This window comes from Micropterus dolomieu, linkage group LG10, assembly GCF_021292245.1.
Source record: "Micropterus dolomieu isolate WLL.071019.BEF.003 ecotype Adirondacks linkage group LG10, ASM2129224v1, whole genome shotgun sequence".
Lineage (NCBI taxonomy): Eukaryota > Metazoa > Chordata > Actinopteri > Centrarchiformes > Centrarchidae > Micropterus > Micropterus dolomieu.
This window is the reverse complement of record NC_060159.1, coordinates 24,819,282-24,843,223: the sequence shown is the minus strand read 5'-3', so window position 1 is coordinate 24,843,223 and position 23,942 is coordinate 24,819,282. Positions and strand designations below refer to the sequence as shown.

Here is a 23,942-nt window from a genome sequence, read left to right as displayed (position 1 = left end):
CCATAGAAAGTCACATTTATTGTGGCCTCAGCAGAACAACACTGTAAAGATTATTCTGTTGCTACTTACTAAGTTGAAAGATTTATATCCGTTCATTGAAGCTTTTTGATGTCCTTCTTTGGACTTTTCATTCAGAATATTGGATTTGATATTAATATAACACTGAGGCAAGATCCAGAGCCATGGAGTCTGAAATGTTTACATGGCCAGGAGGCAGACACCATCACCACATTTTAGAGTAGGCTTACGACTTTTCTCTTTGATAAAGCCCTTAGTTAGGGCTGACTCAGTGGAGTCCTGAACCCATCATCTGCTACAGGCCTAGACTGCCTGGGGACTGAGCTCCTCTCTCCCTCCATTGGTATGCATTCTTAACCCACTAGTGAATATTACTACCTCGACATCTTCCCTCTCCTGTAGTTTTGTGCTTTCTCGTCCCTCTCCTCTCCTTAGCAGTTGGCCGCCCTCCCCTGGGTTTAGATTGTGCTCGAGGTTTCTACCTGATAAAAGGGAGTTTTTCATTGCCACTGTCACGCAAGTGTTTGCTCATGGTGGGGATTATTGGGTTTCTGTAAATAATATTACAAAGAGTAGGCCTACGGTCTAGACCTGCTCTTTATGAAAAGTACAGTGAGATAACTTGTTATGAATTGGCGCTATGAGTCGAACAGTTAGCCTACATCAAATAACATAACAGCTCCGATAACTACACACCTCAAAGACAAGGAAACAGCATGCAAGCTATATGGTTGCAGCAATTAAAGTGTCCATAGCAACAATAAACTTTGCATTGCAATAGTTTACTGGCTAGACCTGAAATAATCTTATAACTGACAAGCTAAAGATCATATAGGCCTATATTTACTGAACAAACAGTATTAAAATAAAAGACACATTTCTTGCTACAAATGTCTTCAAAGTGCATTTTAAATGTAGAATTTAAGTTAAAATATTGCAATTTATGCTGAGAATAAAATGTAATGTCCTTTATTTTGTTTTTTTTTTTCAGAAAAGAAACCTGCAGTCACGTGACGAGGACGCAGGCCAATTTGACCCACCAGCACCACCACCACCCGCCTCCCCTCTGCAAGCATCTCACAATCTTAGACTAGTTATTGTGAAATTAAAATGTTTTGTGCATTACACATTTTGATGTGAGACAGCACTTTTGCAGTGTGTTTGGTGCAACAAACTTGAAAATTGACCATGTTTAAGTCCACAAGGTCTATAATAATATATACATATGCTGTTTGTATATATATTAAATAAATATGAAACAGTGAAATCTGTGTATAATATTTGTGAATTGGCTGATGGGATCAGACTTGTACCTCTGCCTGCTGCAGTGGAGTCCCACTGGGACAAGATGGGGATTAGAACAGATAAGGGCATAAACATATGGACAGGCTAATTAGAGGATTTAGACCAAGCACATACATTACAGGTCTGAAAGGCACCTGACCAGGAGCACAGGGGTTTCTATTTCATTTGTTATTTTCATGGATTTGTTTCATTATTTTTTTGATTGTTTTTACATTTACATGTCAGCTTTTAGCTGATCATATCTTATATGGGTATGAGCTTAAACTAAGAGGAAACACATATTTAATGTATACTGGGACATTCTTTTTAGGCCTAAAATAGAAATAGGCCTAGATAGTGAATCTTTCATTAAATGGTCCATGAACATTTCAGTGAACATAAACGTGACTGAGTCAACACAGGGCAATTTAGTAATTAAACTTAATTATTATTAATATTTACCTCCTATAATAGGTCAGTGTTATGGGTGATAATAGGCCAACACGCTGAAAGTCTGCTGTAGCACACTGTTGCATCATGGGACCGTAGCTTCCTGGTGCTTCTTAGTCACCGTTTGCATAGTCTATCCATCCGGGCAGTAGGAGCCTACACCAGCTCTACTATTGGCTCATCGGCATCGGAAGGCTGTGTGTCAGCGTCGGCTTAACAAAAGATAGAGCGACCTATAGAGGCAACCAGGGAGAGAGAGAGAGAGAGACAAGCAAGCCGGGAGGACGGCAGCATGCTGGTTCAGAGAAGCCAGAGAAGAGAATCAAGATACAAGGGGGGATAGGATACAATAGCCTACGTTGTGCGTGTTAAAGTACGGTTGTAAAATGTGTCTCGTCTCAGTGCGGTTCATATTCTAGTCTTTTATGTTAAATGTCAAAGCATCTTTTCGTATTCGCATGTAACCGAATGAGGAAACCGCTCTTTTTTTGCGTTTCCTCCTTTCTTGACTCGCCCGTAGTTTTCATCTCTCGCACTCAAAGGAAAACAAAGTAGGCTATTAAACACGTATTATGGTCGCCGGTGAGCTCGTGCAGGAGCATCTGCGCGTGGATCCTGGCGCACCTGACGACATCACGGTGGTCAGGAAGAACTCCGACCCGGACGGTGCAGCGGTACGATGTGCGCAGTCCACATACGGAGCCGCGCCGACTTGCGGGTCTGGGCTGACAGAGACAGACCGGGCGCTGGAGCAGGAGAAGGAGGTGCCTCCGGATGAAAGAGAGGCGATGCTGCCGAACGGAGGAGGAGGAGAGGCGGAGGCGGAGGAGGAGGAAGGGAAGAAGCTGGAGACGAAACTGTATCTGCGCCGGTTCGCCGTGCTCGCGGTTTTCAGCCTGTACTCTTTGGTGAACGCCTTCCAGTGGATCCAGTACAGCATCATCACCAACGTGTTCACCCAGTACTACGGGGTGACTAACGACAAGGTGGACTGGCTCTCCATCGTCTACATGGTCGTCTACGTGCCGCTCATATTCCCGGCCACTTGGCTGCTGGACTGGAAAGGTCTGCGGCTCACGGCCCTGCTGGGCGCCGGCCTCAACTGCGTCGGCGCTTGGCTCAAGTGCGCCAGCGTGAGCCCCGAGCGGTTTGGCGTCACCGTCACCGCGCAGGTCATCTGCTCCGTGGCGCAGGTGTTCATCCTCGGCCTGCCGTCCCGCATCGCCTCGGTGTGGTTCGGACCGCGGGAGGTTTCTACTGCGTGCGCCACAGCCGTGCTCGGGAACCAGGTCAGTGTGTAGGCTACGATCATTGATAGGCTATATTTTATTATAGAAATATATAGCTGATAGAATATAATTAAATAAAATATAGGATTTATAGCTGCAATTAATGATATTGAGAAAACACTGACTGGAAAGAAGTAGCCCACAAATAGACACTGCAATAGATTATGATTAAGCAGAAAATAATGAATTAAAATATACTTTCAACACACTAGAATAGAACATGAGATATATATGATACATAATAATAGGAACACAATGGGTTTATCACCAAATGTATAATTTATAATAACAACATTTCTCTCTGTGTCTCTCTCACTAGTTGGGAGTAGCCATAGGCTTCCTGTTGCCTCCAGTTTTGGTTCCCAACACACCTGAGGACGTTAAACTGACTGGTCACAACATCAGCATCATGTTCTACGGTACCGCCGCTGTCTCCACATGCCTCTTCATCCTCACAGTTATAGGTAGGCCACACATCACACACACACATGCTGCCCAGCATCTTGGGAGTTTATGAAGGTAGCATAGGCCTATGTACATACTACACGCCATCTTTTCTCGTAGCTGATGATGATTGTGGTTCAGTTATCTCAAAGTTGTGAGGTGACCACAGTTGAACACGTGTGTGTTCTCACAAGGATGGAAATATTCCAGAAATCCTCCATAGTGGGTCGCTGCTCTTTACACCTTTAAGTGACCAGTTCAGGATTAGGATTTATAGTATAGGATTAAGATTAGAATAGGATTATATTTAGGTTTTGAAATGGCCTGAGTTAGAGTTTTATGCATGTTAACTATATATCGTGTATAGGAGAAGAAAAGGGTTGGGGTTAGTGGTGCTTAGAGAGGATTAAATAATACAGCATTCTCATTTTAGACCTAAACTCTGGCTTTAAACAGTCATGAAGCTGTATGTAAACATATACAGTTGAAACAGTGTCAAAGAATCAGATGTCAGAGTTTCAGGAGAAAATGATCAGTCCACACCCTAGGTACTGTGTCACACACTGATTATGTAACTTTGACCATAATAAAAGTAGGCATGATGTGTGTTGGACTACTCATTTCAAGCACATTTTGTGTCTTTTGAATATTTCACATTGTAGTTAAGTTAATAGCAGCAGTTTACTTACATTTAAAGGATAAGAATGAGAGGCTCCTAGTATCTTCAGGTGTATATAGGTCATATCTGATATAACCTAGCCCAGTGCTACTTTCGTCAGATGGAACTAAACAAAATATATTCTTCAACAACCTTTTTTTCCATGACTAAAGCGAGACGATGACGAGACGGCGACAATGTACTTAAAAACTGACTGTGACTATCTTGACATGCAATAGGCCTATTGTTGATGAAAAATTATGAGACTAAAATGTAATTCATAACATAGAAACGTTAATAAAATCTCTCTTTCTTTTTCTCAGTATAATGAGGAGAATTTTCACTTGACCAGTGTGTTCATTCAGGGTTATTTTTTTTCTTCCTGTGCTTTAAATGCTGGCCAACCGGGGCAATGGCCTGGTGCACGAGGAAAACGTTACTGTAGTTACTGTGGAGGATGCGAACTCTGGTGGTGAGCTGGTCATGCAAATGTAGTAGGCATTCAGTGATAACATATTGATTTAAAAAAAGTACAATAAATCAGGCAGAAATAAAAGGATTGAAACATTTCTATGGGTTCAGTGTTTGTTATTTTACATTTAAGCTTATTGGAGTTCCTCAAGGAACCCTGCTGGGCTTCTTGTGGGCTCCCACATTTCTGCAACCTAAAACCTCATTTTCTTAAATTGTGGTATTCACGTTTTTTGTTAGGGACGCACTGAAAAAAAATTCTTGGTCGAAGCCGAAACCGAATATAATGAAAAAAGTACATTCACCTTTTTACCATTTATTTTGCCTTTTATTCCCCACTGCATAAATTAAATAGTCAAAATGTGCTTTTTACTCAGTGTTTTCCACAGGATTTGAGAAACTATGGGGTTGGGTCTGATGCTCAAGAGGGTCCGGTAAAGTAAATTACATGTGTCCATTTACTTTAAACGGACACATATAATATGTTTTATACTTTCTGTGAATATAATCCAATTAATCTTATTTCTTTACTGTAAAGACACCTTATTTTGAAAACCGGACGGCGTCCCATGTGTATCCACATGTGTAAGTCGACCCAATTTGATAAATAATGTTGTATATGGTTCTCGTATCGCGCAACTTCACAGCCTCTCTTCAGGTAGGACTCTCATACTGCAACAATTGTCTTTGTAAAGAGAGAAACTGACAGGATAAAGTCGCTAACCTGCCTGTCAGCTCGCTCTGGTCCATTTCAGTAGATTTACCATGAATATGTGTGCGCTCCAAATGTAGGTGCGGCTACAAACGAGTGACAGAAAACTCTCGAAGTGGGTCAGACCACACAGATAGTGTGGATGTGCTAGGAGACAATTCAGCAGAAGTGTGTCTGCAAATGGCCATTTTTGCGTCTTTCTCAGACACTTTAAAATGCTTCCACACTGCCAACATGTCAACGTAATTGTTCAGTAAAATTTCTTCGGCCTTTTGATGTATTAGGCCAAACACCGAAAGTGCAAGAACATTCGGTGCATGTGTATGTATCTCTGTTTTTAACAAGTGGATTTGCGAGCTAACCCAAACTGGACTTTTTCTGTTTATTCTGCAGTCATAAAGGACCGCCCTCGCCTCTCTCCCAGTCATGCCCAGGCTGTCCTACCAGACTCTCCCCGTGAAGATTACTCCTATAAACAGTCCATCCTCAACCTGATAAAGAATAAAGCATTTGTCCTCCTGCTCATCAGCTACGGTAAGTGTGAAACACCATCAGATTTATGGACTGTTAGATCCAGAGAGTAACTTTCTATGACTGGGTGTGACTATGGTATGTCTCAATTCCTGGATTATCATCAGAACATATATGCGAACTATAGTCAGGAGGTCAAGAATCAGCAGTTAATGAGCCCTGACAGTTCTTCTCTTGGCTCAACGCTCCTGGAAGAGAGATAAGGTCTCTAGATACTACAACCACTTACTTACTTCTTTATTTCTACTGCTACTTCTACCATTAAAATGTTCACTATAAATACTACTATAATCCTCCTGCTACTACTACTATTACTACTAATACCTGTCTACTAAGATTATTATCATCACTACTAGAGCCCGAATGATATGGGTTTTTGGGGCCGATGCTAAAGTGAAAAAGAGCCGATTTATGAGCTGATATTTAGATTTAGAGAATGATTTGGATAGTAGAAGTAGTAGTAATAGTACCAGACCCCTTTACTGTATAAACTACACTTAGAACAGGCCGATATTGAAAGCTGCTATGTATGTGGGCTATAAAACCTTTTCCTAAATGGATTATGTTAATAAAATAAATCACAGTCTCAAAAAGTGAACATGTAAACTATTGCACATCAATAAATATTTGTTGCTGGAATGTGCAACTTTTTCAGCCATCTGTAAACAGAGAGAGAATAAGCATGTATATTTCACTTTACACATAATCTACCATAATTCCAATGTAGCATATTCACATCTAGTTTATCCCTTTACCAGCACTCTTCTGACCAAAGCTACGAGAAACCATTTCTCATCATCTGTCTAAATCATGCCGTCTATGATACAGTGAGCGGCTGTTGAATGCATCTAATACAACATGACTCTACAATGAGGACTTGCAACTTTGAGATTTCATTTAACTAACGTTATAACTATAACCAGAGCCGTTACGGCTCTGACAGCGTTTCACATCTACAACGTCACAAAAAGAGCCTGAGCTGCAGGAAGTCGTGTTATTTTCTTGTTCAGCTCACATTTATTTAGATGTCTGCTCTGGTTTAATAATTTCAGACACGCCGACTAACTGCAGACAGGCAGCTCACAGATATATTTAGAATACACCAGAAACTATAGTTTAACGGCTCACTGATAAACACGGCATTAGCTTTGTGGCTAATTTAGCAACGGGCAGCGTTAGCTGCTGTAACGTTACGTGATTTTAGAGAATATTTAGAAGTGATGAACTACATTAAAATTTGGACCGTTCACTAGAACTGCCACACTGTTTCAGAATAAATCTACAGTTTCGTCTGTCAGCAGCTTCCAACACCCAACTACCGTAACATTAAACTGCTGTGAGCTATTAGTGCAGTAAAAAAACGGGAGGGTTAGCAAGTAATGAATGTTTTCAGGAGAAAATAAGTGATTGGGTCTGTTTTTATTATAATTATTTAAGTCATGTAATAAACGTGACATTAAAATTTAAGAAGCAGTCTACATCTTTTACATAGGCCTACTGCCACCGGCTTTACCAGAGGTAGCAAACATTTTAAATAAGGCCGGCAGGTTTTTATTTGATTTTAAAAAGGTTAAAGATAGGGGAGATTTACAGGAAAACTGGGTGGATACCAGGTGAGAACGGGAAAATACGGGATAATCCCGGGGAAAACTGGAGGATTGACATGAGAGGAGTGGAGAGAGGAGTGGGGTAATGTGAGGCTTCATCCACACTACTACAGTTTTTTAAACCGTTTCATAACAAATACGATCTTCTCAGTCCACAGCAGCATTTTAACTGCGTATCAGAGTTGATCGCCTATATATTAAAACAACTGAAAACACACATCGAGTAGCTGTTCAGCTGTTCATCTGGCTGATTCACTGCAGATGACAATGTGCCAAGTTTTAAGATACATGACAAACTAAACTGACAAGTTAGACTACAGACAGCTTTCAATGTAGCTGGTTTGTACATGTGGCTAATAGCCAAGCCAACGTTAGCTGTGCTTATATAACACATAGAGGATGAGAGACTGTAGACAGGGCAGATTAAAATAACGCTTTCTACGTGTTTATGCTTGTTTAACAGATGTACTGATAAAGTATTGTCTTTTTACTTGTGATGGTTTTATCGCACGTACTTACAGTAACAAGTGTAGCTGTCATCAACTGAGTATTTTGGAGCTAATATGTTATCTTCACTTCACCGTCACCACCGCGGCCGTGATCTCTGCTGGCCGCAGTGTGTGTGTGTAGGAGCTGACACACACAGACAGCAGCAGAGGCTGCAGCCTGGTCACAGGAGGAAGATTTCAGGACATTTTAAACGCTTGCCATCTCTCATCTAAAATAAAACATTTTACATGCTGAGGAGTTTGCTGCAGTTTGCAGCTCAGAAAAGAGCTTGGTTGTTACAGTTTTACATAAAAATAAAATGAAGTGAAGAGAAAGTGCACTGGCATATAATCCTCCCCCAAGTGAAATTATTTACTTTTTTGTCAGGGGTGAATGTCAATGTTTACATTTGTAAAATTATAATTTTTTGTAGAATCAAACGTTATTTGTCTTGTTTAAGATCTGTTTCTACAACAAATGAGTAATATGGTATAAATAATACAGGAGAGACTTAGTGTTCTCTTCAGTGAAATAATAAAAAGGTACGGTAAATATCGTTATCGGCTAAAATCCAATATCGTGCATCCCTAGCTATTACTTCTGTTACTGCTGCTACTATTACTAATATTACTTCAGCTATACCACTACATATTTGAGTATTTGTACATATTCCATTAGTACAACTACTGTACATTAATTTATACTGCAGTAACCACAGCAATTTATTTACTTGAATTGCATTCTTCTATTGCCACTACTCGTTTATCCAAACAGGACCCAAGATTAAGGTGTTAAGTTTTTAACCTAATCTGTCAACCTTCAAACCCTTCAAGCCTCTAAAACAACGCTCACAATCCTCACATAACAATCCAGAAAGTGAACATTTGCCCTGGAGAGCCAACATTAGGGAATAGCAACTGAATGAGGCTGAAATGTCACACTGTGTCAAGCTGACTTTTATGTTCTCATTCAGCCGGGCACATTCCAGACTGCATGGTTCTGTTTTCTTCTGCATGTGACAGGCCAACTTAAAGAAGAGGATTAGGCCAGTGTCATACACATTTGACCTACATGCATAATAGGGTTGGGTATCATTTCAATTTCATCATGATTACTATTCTACGAATCAAATCCGGTTCTTATCAAATCTTGTTTCTGACACCTTCAACACAAATCTTGTCAGTGCTCTGTGGCCTTCTTCCTTTTTGCTCATCTTTACTTTCATGGCTAAAGTGAAAGGAGTTTCTGTACTAGAGGGGCGTTTCTGGGGACAAAAAACAAAAATATTGGAATCATTTGTAGACATCATTTGTTTACCTTCAGCATAAAAGGTGAATGTCAGCTCATCTGTGTTTTTTGTAACTGTTCCAACTTGGAACCGGTTCTCGATACCCACCCCTAATGGTGACTCTAACTCGGTAAGCACCAATCAGGGATGCACACGCACTCACAGTCACGGCAGCTAAACACACAGTCGTCCTTGTTGTTAGAAAACAGTGACCTTAAGGAACATAGTTTCTACAGTAAATCTCATCTTTTCCCTGCAGTGTTCTTATTGTGGTTTGGGCATGTGCCTATTTTTGCATTAGATTTAAAAATATCAAAACCAAACCCAGACATATTCATCATGGACAAATTCAATTCTAAGCTGAAAGGAGTCAAGACAGAGCTGCTAAAACTAATTGCACATTGCCCTGCTTCTTTGTTTCTGTCTGTCTGCAGGTATAATGACCGGTTCCTTCTACTCCGTTTCAACACTTCTCAACCAGATAATCTTGGCCCACTATGAGGTAAAACCAGCAGCTTTTTTGCACTCACTGCTGTCTTTTTCACGTGAGTTTTAAGGGAGGACACTCATTACAACTATTACATTATGTACAGTATATCTATGACTGGGACATTACCACTGTGTCTGAACAGGTTGCTATCAGTAGTTCAAAGAAATAGTAACAGGTTCAGGTCTCTTGCCTCCTGATTGTCTCAGTGTCCGATTTTAGATTTTAGAGTTTAGATTATTTTAAATATTTGGCCAAAAACTTAATTTTAGTTCCCCTAGCTGTTATTCTGTTCTAACAGAATACGCTACAATATACAAGATACAAAGCAGGTCAAACAACATAATAACGGAAAAATCTATTGCAGATCTTTATCAGCACACCGACTTTTCCACCTCAACCACGCTTAAAACATTATTTCCATTTAGCTGGTTGTTGTTTTTTAGTTCTGGTCTTCCTATTCATGTTTAAAATGTACATAAAAGTGTATGGAAAGAAAGAGAGACAGAGAGAGAAAAGAACAAAGAAACTTCTGATGGCTGTGATGAGACATGAGCTTATTGTCTGAGTTCATTAGCTGTTTTCACGCATGCCTGCTGCCCACCATAACACTGTCAGTGCACACACACACACACAAACACTGAGATATGTTCACCCTTGCATGAACTTATAAAACTCTCTGAGCTGAACCATCAGATGACTTAACAGATCTCTCCTACCAGAAACACCATAAATTCCTTACTCCCCCCAGCTAACAACACCCTCCCGTATACAGTATAACAAAACATGTGACTGGCTTATAGTCCACCTGTAAGGAGAGGCTTTGTATCTCTGTTCAGATTTGATGAGTTTAAAGGCACACAGAAGCCTTTAAATCAGCTGTTTGTTTCCATTGAGGCTATAATAACATCTCCTCTCCTCTCCTCTCCTCTCCTCTCCTCTCCTCTCCTCTCCTCTCCTCTCCTTTCCTTTCCTCAGAACCAGGAGTTGAATGCTGGAAGAATTGGTTTGACTCTGGTTATCGCTGGAATGGTCGGCTCCATCCTCTGTGGCCTGTGGCTGGACCACACAAAGATGTACAAGTAGGCAACGCGTACACAAGCTTTTCCCACCTGTTCATTTTGTGATAGATAGACTTTTTTTGTAATTTAGTTGTTTTTCTTGTGTGGCCACACAGTGTGGCCCGTGACAAATGTGGGGGAGACACCATTTCAACTGTTTAACCAACGTAATTTATTTAACAAAAGCTAATAAATGAAATACATATGTAAACATTAAAAAGGTGTGGAGTGTGGAATCAGTAGTGTAAGGTGTGCATGCTGGACGAGAGAGTGTGTAGGTGTTGTAAGGTCAGGTGCATAAGAGAACAAAAAGGAAAACTGAAGTAACGCTGCCGTCCTCACACAACCGGCAGTGTCCCTTTAGGAGAGAAGAGGGAGAAGGTGAGTGAGCAGACAGAGAGAGCGAGAGAGAGAAAACCATGAGAAATCAGACCTCGCTTTTTTATCCTGGGAACACTGGGCCTGGGTGTCATCATGAAGCAGTAATCAACATCTGCCCAGCAATCAAATGCTAAGCATTGAAATGCAAAGACATTGCTGGACAATAACAGCAGGGGTCATTATATAATACTTTACTATTGCACATCTCCATAATGCTGTAATGTCTTCCATGGTATGTGGACACTTAAAGATTAGACCCCTGCCTGCAGGCTACTGGCCACTGATGTTAGTACATGGTCTTCCACAAACTGTTGCCACAAAGTTGTTTATATGTCATTGTTCGAAGTAGCATTGACATTTCTCGTCACTCAAACTAAGAGGCCCAACCCTTGAAAAACAGGCCCAGACAGGTATGTTGATATAAATGGGGCCTTATAGTGTAATACATTAGTTGTTGACCCTTTTGTGAGACAAATCAAACAGATCAGTCTGGTTCTCACAAACCAGTTTGAAGCTCATGTTTCATTTGCTCTGGCAGATTTTTACCCACCCAAAATCAGATCGGGCCAATCGCAACCGCTCCTATTAAATCCAGAGGCATTTTGGTTTGCGCTCTTTGGAAAGTGAAAATGAACTGAGGATGTGTTTTTTTTTGTTTTTTTTCATCTGGTCTAGCTCATGTCTGTGTGTGGGAATCAAGTGGGAAGAAAATGAATCAGGAGTTAGTTTCACATGCAGAGGATGATTACAGAAGTAACAAAAACACTGATTGGTGAAGAAAATGCTGTCAATCAAAGTAATCAAAAAACCGAGTGTCTCTGACGAGTTTGTGCTGCTGTTTTACAGGACGACGACTCTGATCGTGTATATCCTGTCGTTTGTGGGCATGGTGGTCTTCACCTTTACTCTGAACCTCAACAACATCTACCTGGTCTTCTTCACTGCTGGAATCCTCGGGTACGACGGGCCTGGTTTGCTAAATAATACATCTAGTTACATTACATTTGTATAGTGTACAGTATTTGTTGTTAAATATATATCTATGTGGCACTTTGTATTGCAAGTGAAGTATTTGACATCGGAACCACTAACATTTATGTCAATGCAGCCGTAAAGCAGTGGTGTGAAACAGGATCTAACACACGTCACTGTGGCATGCACGTTAAACAGCTACTTTATGTTTCCAGGCTGCACAGTATCATATAATGATACACGTTACAGGTTATCCTTGCAAACCATCTCCAGTTGTGTCAGAGGGCTCATGAAGACAGATGACATTGCACAGTCTGCATAACTCGTTCCCTCCCTCACACTTTATGTCCATTAACAGCACTGACCTTCACACGGAGATCCCTACAGTACCCGTATATAATCATGGTAAAACAGCTGTGTGCTTGTACAGTGCAGTTTGTATCTGCAGAGGTTAGGAATTACAAATACAGTGGGTACGGAAAGTATTCAGACCCCTTTAAATTTTTCACTCTTTGTTTCATTGCAGCCATTTTCCAAAAATCAAAAAAGTTCATTTTATTTCTCAGTAATGTACACTCAGCACCCCATCTTGACAGAAAAAAACAGAAATGTAGAAATTTTTGCAAATTTATTAAAAAAGAAAAACTGAAATATCACATGGTCATAAGTATTCAGACCCTTTGTGACACTCATATTTAACTCACATGCTGTACATTTCTTCTGATCATCCTTGAGATGGTTCTACTCCTTCATTGGAGTCCTGCTGTGTATAATTAAACTGACTGGACTTGATTAGGAAAGCCACACACCTGTCTATATAAGATCTTACAGCTCACAGTGCATGTCAGAGCAAATGAGAATCATGAGGTCAAAGGAACTGCCCAAGGAGCTCAGAGACAGAAATGTGGCAAGGCACAGATCCGGCCAAGGTTACAAAACAATTTCTGCAGCACTCAAGGTTCCTAAGAGCACAGTGGCCTCCATAATCCTTAAATGGAAGAAGTTTGGGACGACCAGAACTCTTCCTAGAGCTGGCCGTCCGGCCAAACTGAGCAATTGTGGGAGAAGAGCCTTGAACATGTGAAAGCCTGCGTAGAGTTTGCCAAAGAACACATGAAAGACTCCCAGACTATGAGAAATAAGAATCTCTAGCAAAAATTTCTACATTTCTGTTTTTTTCTGTCAAGATGGGGTGCTGAGTGTACATTAATGAGAAATAAAATGAACTTTTTTGATTTTTGGAAAATGGCTGCAATGAAACAAAGAGTGAAAAATTTAAAGGGGTCTGAATACTTTCCGTACCCACTGTATCTCAACCATTTCAACAGTTTAACAAAAGTAATTTATTTAACAAAAGCCAATTAACAAGGCGTGGAGACTACCAGTGGAATGAGAAATATAAGGTGTGCATGAGAGATGAGATGGTGTGTAGGGTCCGGTGCATAAAAGAACAAAAGGGAAACTAAGGACGATGCTGTCCTCACATGACCGGCAGTGTGCCTGCAGGAGAGAAGAGGGAGCTGGAGAGCAAGAGAGAGAGCATGAGCAATAAGGCCTTTCTTATTAAACTGGGAACCTTGTTCTCACAAGGAGGCACTAATCAACATCCTGGCCAACAGTGAAGTGCAATGCATTGAAATACAGATATACTTCATGAATAATAACAGCAGGGGTCAGTCTACAACTCCTACAATATGTATTTTGATTAATTATATAAACGTGTTAAAATTGTAAAATAATACGTATTTCTTTTTACACATGCTAAGATGTTGTGTTACAGTTACAAAAATTAAGAAAAGATGCAAAAGAAGACAAAAGGAAAATATACATGTAAAATACATCAATAAGCTAAAATGGAATAAAACCGAAGAAACAGAGGAGTACAAAAAAGTTTCAGTTCAGTGGAAGATCTGAACAAGTAGCCACAAATTTTAATAAAGAGTAACTAAACAAAAAATTGTTAGAGTAAATTATCACTCAACAAAGGCACATTTATATATTTACTTGTTTGCTGTAGGGAGAAACAGGGGGCACACTCAGTGGTAGTGAAAATGTTTCATCACCCGACTCAGCATACTTTTGAAGTTTAACAGCCACTAACCAATCATAAACGTTCATGAAACCACCATAAAATTTAAATAATTTAGAATTAGAAGATTTTTAATTCTTGATCATAGAACTGCTAAAACAAGCTAAAGACAGGACGTTTCCAGACGACTGGGATTGAAACTGGCAGCTGTATCTTTATCTGACCTTTAGGCTGCATCACCGTGCAGTTTTACTCTCTACACAATACTGTAGGCATGAAGCAAGGCAAGGCAAGTTTATTTGTATAGCACATTTCAGCAGCAAGGCAATTCAAAGTGCTTTACATCAGACATAAAAGCAACACAGGGAAATTGAAAAAATAAAACACATTATAAAAACAGGATAAAAAACAGGGTAAAACAGGACAGTAAAAGTTACAGCGCAGTGTAGAATCAGGGCACTGAAAATCTAAAAACAAAGAAAGACATAAACGGACGTTACAGTGCAGTGAAAGGTACCAATCTACGGCTTTAATTTAATTTCAGCAGACCCGCAGTTAGCAGGCAGTGTGTAGATGTTTACAAATAAATTAAAATATGTATATGACAAGATGCAACCTGCGATTTGTTGGATTAATCTTATTTATATTAATATTAACCTTAATATTTTTATCTATTTTGGATCTTTAAGAAGTTTTTTTTCGTTCTTAGAGGCTATAAACCCATTTTTAAGCTGAACACATTATTATTGGACTTTATTTAGTCTCTAAACTCTGTGCTCCTGTCTCACGTCTGTGTCTCAGGTTTTTCATGACGGGTTACCTGCCTCTGGGGTTTGAGTTTGGAGTGGAGATCACTTACCCAGAGTCTGAAGGAACATCGTCAGGACTCCTCAATGCTTTTGCTCAGGTATCATAAAATTCCTCAGAAGTGTCTTTTAAGCACTATATGTAGTACTGCTTTGATATTAATTAATCATGCATTTGTGTGTGTGTGTGTGTGTGTGTGTGTGTGTGCGCCTGCAGATATTTGGGATAATTTTCACTCTGATTCAGGGCAAACTGACCACAGACCACAATCCATTGACTGGAAATATCTTCCTCTGCGTCTGGATCTTCCTGGGAATACTGCTCACTGGTAAGCTGTGTGTGTGTGAATATGTGTGTGTTCAGTTGTGCATGTCAAACCAAGTATTAGAAAGGTAATGTTTCCTTGTTTCATGTTTCAGCCTTTATTAAGTCAGAACTGAAAAGACACAATGTCAACATGGGAGCAGATAGCAACCACCTGCAAGCAGTAAGTGCACAAAAACACACACAAAAACACAGTAATGGTGATGCCTGCCTTCTTGTACCCAACAAACACCCAAAGGTTAACAGTAGATCACTTTCTTTGGCCATTTTACATAAGTCAGTGTGGAATGTTTATCTGTATATGCAGTATTCTTCTTTGAGCAGCTGACACTTATTTGAGTTCAGGTTTCAAGAAAATTACGTTAGATTAGACGTATAGATTTTAAGATCTCATCCACCAGGAACAAGTTATTATTACTCAGTAGGACATTGATGGAATGTGACTTGTAGTTGCTTTGAGCCAAATTAGCAAGCAGTTTTTTACTTGTTCTCTTCTTTTAGTGTTTTTGTATATTTGTTGATCCTCTGGATGATGGATTTGAACAAATGAGGGCCTGCTGTAATTTGAAATAAAACAAATCCTTATTTTCTCATACTTTATTCCATCATTTCCTTCTCCTTTCCATCTCCCTTCCTCTCTGTCAGCTGGGTTCCTGTGGAGTGCCCTTTAGGAGAGGAAAGCATTTAGTCTGAGTGTCTCTTTGTTCATTATTTTTCCTCCTTATGGCGTCCCATTGAGTGACCTTATGGTGAGACAGATTCTTGAATCTTTCTCTAGATTCCCTGAACAGAGTCTTTTTGTTAGTTTGGACATTAAGTCTCTCTCTACAAATTGTCCTCTAAACAGACACAGCTATAAAATCCTTTCTCTTCTTGATTCTGGCCTCTTCACCGGCTGATTAAGCTATTAAATCTGTATCTGGACTCTTCAATCAGACTATGTCCCCGCCATCCTGCTGAGTCACTGCTGAAGTGCCCTTCAGAGAAGGCAAATCATCAAGCCCATCCCCTCTTTCCGCTTCATCCTTAATTCAGAGGTCTACAACCTAATCTTTAGCTTCCCTCAGGAACCCACAATCAAGTTTTGCAAGATGAATTATGAATTACATTTTTTCAACATTTATCCGCAGAACTCTTTATTCCTGAATTTATGTTTTGAGATGTATTTCTTCTGATTTTTTTACTTGTGAAATGTGGCGTCTGAAAATAAATCCAATGAAATAACTTTGTAAGTTTTGTCCAACTTTTAAATGTGATTGTGGCCACAAGCACTGCCTCATTTCACAAGGACTTTCATTTTGTTTTTATTTGGCGGCATCTGGTGGTAATATAAAGAAAGACACTGTGGTAGACTGAGATGATGTTTTGGCCACTTGGGTGCAGTGCAAACAAATTATTGTGTTTGTGTCACCAGAGTAGGTCCAAATACTTGCTCTCTTTTAGCTCTGAGGAAAATATCTCCCACTTTAGATGCTAAATACTCTACTGTTTTCACCAGCTAATCTCTAACTTTGAGAGTGGTGAGTGTAAACCAATAAAATGAGATTAACGATGGTAAAACGTGGCACAGAGCGAAGAAAAACTGCAGTCTGGCGATAAGTCTCTGCCGGTTGGTTTCCCTGCAACATCTTTCCCCTACAAGTACTCGTGATACTTTGCTAACATAAAAAATATTGATGGTGCAATAATTGCGAGTGAAAAAGGTGGCACAGATCTTACTCATTGGTGAGGGTTTACTTGTTGCTTTGTTTTGCTGGCCTTACACAGTCAGTTTTGCTACAGTACAAGACAGAAATCTGGAAACATTGACTTGCAAATTGATTCAACTCTGTCTGATGAATACCAGGCCAATACGTGAAGGTTTAAATGATAACAGGACTTGTCACACCCCTAAACTCCACCACATGTTGTCAATAACAAGAAGTTATCAACAACTCCCACACCTTGTTGATAACCTTGTTGATAACAAGGTGTGTTAACAACCATGTATCGTACATAAAAAATTAATGATTGCACAAATACATTCCCGGTTTTTCTCTGTCATATATTTAGAAACTGAGTTTATTGAAAATTTGAAGCAAAATTGGAAGCAAATACCAATAACAGCCCAGCGAGGGGTGCATTTGTCTAATCGGACTCACATTAATTAGCACCCCGTTAGCTTCATCAAAGCGGAGGGTTCTCTATTATAATTTGTCTAATTGGTCTAATTCATCCCTGGCACTTCTAAACTGCAACAAATGCTTGAGGAAGTTTTGCTGATGGCCATCTACATTTTCTCCATCATTCTTTCTCCTAGCTTCCTTCTGAGTGTCCTGGTGACTGCCCTTCAGGAAAGAAAACCAACACAGCCAAGATGGAAACCTCGATCAGCTTCTCCCGTGAAACCTCACTGTGACCCTGCCAAATCACAGGATCGCAGGAGAACTAAGAAAGTCTCCCTGCTGTCACGGGAGACGGACATGTTGGCTATGTGAAGTACCTGAAGGTGCAGTTGATTTTATATTGCCAAGCATAATATCTGGCTCTGAGTGTGAGCCAAGTCTAATCAGGCACAGCCACAATCTACAGTGGCAGGTGGGTGACCAACAAGGCACAGCGCTCCCCCCGAGCTGCTTGACTCCTTCAGAGCTCCTCTGCAGGAGGATCCAGGAGCCCTGTTACAGAAACTTCCTATCTTAAGTCTTAGAAAAATTTAACTAAATCCAACATTGCTTATCACCTTATCTGTATGTTACCTAATCTCACAGCTAAACAATTTCATAACCGTTGCTTTTTCTCGCTGAAACATACAAAAACAGAGCAAAAACAACAACAGGGACTTGTCTTAAAGACAAATGAGTTAGAGCTGTTGGTAACATCTGTAGAGAAATCTAAAGATGAAATAAAGGGTGTGTGCTATGAGATAGCCCTCTCAGTGAATAAGTTTCACCCGCTGAAATTTCATCGGTTGTGTAAAAGCAATAAAAGAGGAGCCATACAGATAAAACAAGTTAGCTAACACCACACAGAAATGTCAACGTTTGGATAGCTTATTGTGTTATACACTTTTAAGTTAGGATAGGAACATTGACTTAGGAACTCATCTGTTAGTTGTTGTTTTTTTCGTAAATTGGGTCCTCATTCTAATCACCAACTGGATCTGAGAGTTCGGAAGTTTCTGTAAAATGGGTTGTGCTCCCAAACACTTGCATAGAAGAAGCATTGCCTCCAATTGTCAGAACATTGGGTTTCATCCTGAAAGGTAGTTTGCGATAAAAAAGGCAGCAATGACATGCAGAAGAAGCGTTATTTTTACTGTAGGTGAAGCATGCTGCTCTACTTCGGTTACTGTTAATCCACTGTAAATCCAGTTTCAATGGAAAACAGGCTGGTAAAACAAGCTTTCAATTCCTAGATCACCATCACAAGCCTCCCTGTAGTTGAAAGAAACAAAATCCTTCTGTCATTCTTGATGAATCATCACAGCAGGAGTTCTTTGTTTGGGGTCTTCAGGTGTCTGGGAGGAAGAACTAGTGAGCCATTTTGTTTGGCTTTGTACAGCAGCTACTGCACAGGGCAACATTTCCTGAGTTTACTTGAATTATCTTCTCATGCTCTAGACTGACATGAAACACACTGTAAATGTAGCTGATATTGTTTCACTGGATTTTCTCTTTACACACAACACTTATGTTAATTATCGAAGAGGACCTCCACATCGGAGGCATAAACCATGAATATTTGAATACAATGCTGCACACACAGTAAACAGGCAGATGCAAATCATTTAGCATGGTTTGTTTTAGTCTGCATAATAATAGACAGACTTTATCACAAATGATATGACAAGTCCTGGGAGTGCTAGACAATTACAAAAGTACATGAAAGCCTACCCCGTACAGTAAACCCGGGATGGCAAGTCCTTCCATTCATGACAAACGACTGAGGCAAAAGAGTGAAATGTTTAGAAGAATTGCATTTTGGTATCAGATTCCAGGGATGCATGCCTGCGCATTTTCCCTATTTTCTTTCCCTTAACTCACCACCACACTGGGAAAAAGGAGGTGTAGGGAAGGAGGAGGAAAGTTGACTTGCTATGAACGGGCACTGACATAACTGACATGAAGAATCAAAACTCTATGCTTATGATTCATGTAATTGTAATAGTGAAAGTAAATGTATGTTTTAATTTATTATATAATAAGTCCAAATCTTAATGTAAAAACGAGTCCATCATAATAAGTGCTAGCAAGACCTTGATGGAGGAAGGTTAGACTTGTTTTGATGACACCCCTTAATTGGCTCTAACTAGGGCTGGGCAATAAAACAATAATAATAATTATCGCAACATCATTTTCCTCAATAACAATATAATAAATGTTCAATATATTGTCAAATATTTGCTTTGATTCATTTGAATCACAAACAAATTAGCACCTTTTCTATTAAAGATGAACTAATCATATTTGTTGAAAAAGAGTAGTTTTAAATGTTCTAACTGACTTGTGAAGTGAGCCACTGTTTGGCATGAAGTGTTTGTCACATTCTGACCATAAAGAAAAGTTTAACTACATATTAACCATCTGGTTTCTTCAATTTTCTCTCAGGATCAAAAATCAGCCTCTAAACTTGAAAGAAATAATCATTTGACATTTATCGAATAATATGAAATGTTTTCATCAGGATAACATTTTTGGCCAGATCACCCAGCCCAACAGGTTTAAAGAATATTATGGCATTAGAGAAATAACATTCTGCAGTAGTAAAAAAGTGCCTGTACAGTGTACAGTGGCTTCATGACATCACAACAGTGCTGCAGCGTTTTCCTACACAAACCACAAAGGACCAAACAGAATGTGAACATGTTCTGAGTTCAGTGCACAAAAAGAAAATTGCACAATTTCAACTTTTATACTCAAGTACATGATTTCAAATTCTTGGTTTTTAATTGTTTTTAATGCTGACTGTTGTCTGTTATCACACTGAGATGTTGACACATGAAAGAAGGAGAGCGCTATCTTGAGGAATCTCTGTGGTAATAACAATGCAAGCAGGGTGGACAAGGGAAGCACAAAAGTGTTCAATTCTTTGTGCAACATCTATTCATTTGTCATATAAAGTTTGACTTGTAGAAGGAATTCTGTTTTAGTGTAAGTATACATTTTTCAAGTGTGAATGAATGTTGCCAACGTTTACTGTTTCAAAATAGAGGCAAAATATGTAATTAACTGTCATTTAGCTTACTTCCAGTCAAGTCTTACAGGTATGCGGCATTCAGACCAAACGTGAATTTCCTCCTCACGACGCTTTCCTTGCATGAGTACATTCGCTGCAAGTGTTCACACACAACGCGAGAAGGCGATTTTAAAGCGATAACGTGAATTAAAACAACTTGCCATTACTACAGCTGTATGAACCCAAAGTAAATATTTTGCTGTGATTAAATTGCAATAAACGGATTAAACTGATGGCGAAATAACTACAACATGATGCAGATTTGTTAAACATATGAATTAATGCTTTGTCAGGTCTGTCAGCACACATCGCTCTGAAGCCGTCAGTGACGTACGGACAATCTCAACGCTGATAGGCTATCGCGACTCAGCATCATGCAACTTTCTCTCTTGAGTTGAAAATATTCAACTCTTCACGCCCCCGTCCCCGCCCCCTTCGCGTCGCTTTGTGCCACCTGACAGTAAATCGCGGCTCTACGCGTCTTTGCATTGGCTTTGTATGTAAACTCACCACCCCAAACACTCCTTCGCTTTTGGTCTGAAAGCACCATTACCCCCTGACTACATTGATGTGTTTTAAATTGTTTATTTGACTTTCACTTGAGAGAACAGATAAACATTTTTAAGGTTTGAAATCTTTTTTGTATATAGTTTTATTTTTATTTAAAATTAAAAAAAAACACATGAACAAACCAGGATTTTCTTTGATTTTCTTTCTTTATTTTGGCTTTTATTTTTCAATGAATAGCAGCTTTTCAAATGGCACGTAATCATCTTCAGCTTCATGTTAGCATCTTCAGCTTTTACAATCATCAACTGTTTATTAATAAATGGCATTTGGCAATTACATATTATTTTAGGAAATGTTTAGTTTTATCACACCTCTCTATGTGTCGAAGGAGGCTTGAGAATATTAATCAGTGTTAACTGTACAACATCAGCAGAGAGGTATTTTACTTAATTTGTTGTATGATACACTTTACTTTTCAAAATACCTTTAACATGGCCACGTTTCTCCAAACCACTGTTAAGTCATCTGTTTCACTTATTTCTGGTTGAAAATATTTATTACTTATTATTATTATTCTTTATTTTTATAATTATTTTCTGGTACTTAGCAAATGAAGACCTAACATGTCATTGTCTTTCTCAAATTTTTTATAACCGTAACTTTTATAGAGCACAAAAGTCTGACGGTCTGATGGTCAAACAGTATAATTTATTTGTCTATTTATTAATCTCTGTGAATACACTACAGCAAATAGCACTGAGGAGTATTATAAAAAGATTAATAATATATGGTTCTCTGGTCTGAGAATTCAAGGTATCAGACATTTCATTTCGAAAAATTACTATTAACGGTAATGTTTGCTTAAGCATATTTTACGCCATCTCCATCCTGCAGTAAACACAGTCTGGTTATCCTTTTAAACCTTTTATTCTGTTGATGGGTAGAATTTGTCTCTGTTTGAACAAAAGGACTTACAGTAAAGGCATCTGTCACAGGACTCACACACTGAAGATGCAACACACTTGCTACAGAGAGGGAATCTGAGAAACGTAGTAGCAAGCAACGTAAACTGCTCTCTTCAATTCCCATATTCCCACTTGATTCTGCAACAGACCACTAAGCAGGATACATAGGGGAACATAAACAAATCTTCAAACAGAGTTGTGTTTATGTGTGAATTATTTCAAAAGTATTTAGAAGTATTTAGAAATAATTTATTTGGCAGAGCCCATCCCAGGATCTCCCTGCAGGAATGTATCTCAGTGTTATTCTTCTGTGAAGCTGTTGTTGGATTTTTAATTCATACATGGTCGGATGTTCACATTGTATGCAGATGACATTACTCTGTACATTTCTGTTGAAAATAAAAAGACTGACACTGAGTAAAATCACAATTAAAGCATTTTATCTGTCTTTGTCTTTTCAACGCAAACACAAATTTATTTTTGAACTTTGTTCAAAAACACTTTATCTAGTAACTAAAAATGACACAGGAAATTTTGAAGATAGGAATATGTGCTTCTTCATGAATTGAGGCACATTCTTAACCACTCATAAAAATGTCTTTAAGTCTTTTGGATATTGCCAAATAATGCATTATTTTGTCCAGTTCTTCTTCAAAGTTTTTACATTTTTGAGATATAATTTTGAGCTACAAGTTTTTTTTATCTGAGAATGACAGAGAACTAACAGTAAAAATTATGCCAAAATAGTGGAAGCAGCTACATGTGTGGTTTGGAAAAATAAAGTTACCCCAGGTTTCATTCTTTATATTTTAGTCAATTTCTCAGATCTGTTTACCTGGAACTTGTTAAAAAATATGGAATTGTACTGTAATTGAAGAAATTAAATTGCTGTAAATGTTTCATTATGCCTTTTGTAGCTTAGACACAGGTGATTGTGTAACGATTGTCTGAACAGTAATAATAATAATAATCTTTATTTGTAGAGCACTTTTCAAAAACAAGTTACAAAGTGCTTTAACAAGTGTAAAGACAATAATACCCAAGAGACAATAATACAAAAACAATACAAGATAAAAGCATGAAAACACTGAAAAGACTAAAATACACATTTAAGATAAATATAAAATTAGTAAAATACAATCAAATAAAAGGGATAAAATAAAGTCAAATAAGATCGGGAAAGGCTCTCCTATAGACTGGTCTTTTTGCTATATTTCTAAGTTGATAAAAACATGATTGAACAAGCTTTGTGGTGTGCTGCTCGAAATTTTAATTACTATCAAACCAAACACCAAGGTTCTTTCCCTTAATGTGATTTACTAGGGAACAAGCAGATGGCAGTATTTGATTTGCCATCTGCTGGGACCCGATGACCAGGATTTCTGTTTTGTCTGAGTTCAGTTGGAAGAAATTATTTGACATCCATTTTTTAACTTCACAAAGGCAGTTGTTGAGTGAACTCAGCATTCCAGGGTCTGTGGATCTGACGGGCAAGTATATTTGTGTGTCATCAGCATAAATATGAAAGGAAATGCCATGTTTATGGTTAATATGTCCAAGGGGAAGCAGATACAAGGAAAACAAAATGGGTCTTAAGACCGACCCCTGAGGCACACCATTCTAAAACCATTCTAGGGCAGCACCAGAGATCCCCACCCAGTGCCTCAGTCTGTCTAACATGATGTTGTGATCAATGGTGCCAAAAGCAGTGCTAAGGTCCAGGAGTACCAGGACTGAGCACATGCCTTCATCAGCAGACATTAAAAGGTCATTGGTGACTTTAAGCAGGGCAGTCTCAGTGCTGTGGTACTTCCTGAAACCAGATTGAAACTTTTCAAATATTTTGTTATTTTCCAGTACAGTGAGCAGCTGTTTGGACACAATTCTTTCTAGAATCTTTGCAATAAAAGGCAGTTTTGAAATTGGTCTAAAATTATGTTGGAGGGAG

At 39.0% G+C, this 23,942-nt stretch overlaps 1 protein-coding gene across 1 annotated transcript; it reads left to right on the top strand.

Annotated features, from left to right (window-relative positions):
• Positions 1 to 1,949: 1,949 nt before the first annotated feature.
• On the top strand, positions 1,950 to 19,857 carry flvcr1 (FLVCR heme transporter 1). Its single transcript, XM_046061574.1, has 10 exons — positions 1,950 to 3,041; positions 3,361 to 3,505; positions 5,720 to 5,860; positions 9,676 to 9,743; positions 10,707 to 10,810; positions 12,017 to 12,127; positions 14,973 to 15,078; positions 15,195 to 15,306; positions 15,398 to 15,465; positions 17,602 to 19,857. Exons 1-10 carry the CDS (start codon positions 2,325 to 2,327, stop codon positions 17,698 to 17,700), a joined length of 1,671 nt encoding a protein of 556 aa, XP_045917530.1. The 5' UTR covers positions 1,950 to 2,324; the 3' UTR covers positions 17,701 to 19,857.
• Positions 19,858 to 23,942: the final 4,085 nt, after the last annotated feature.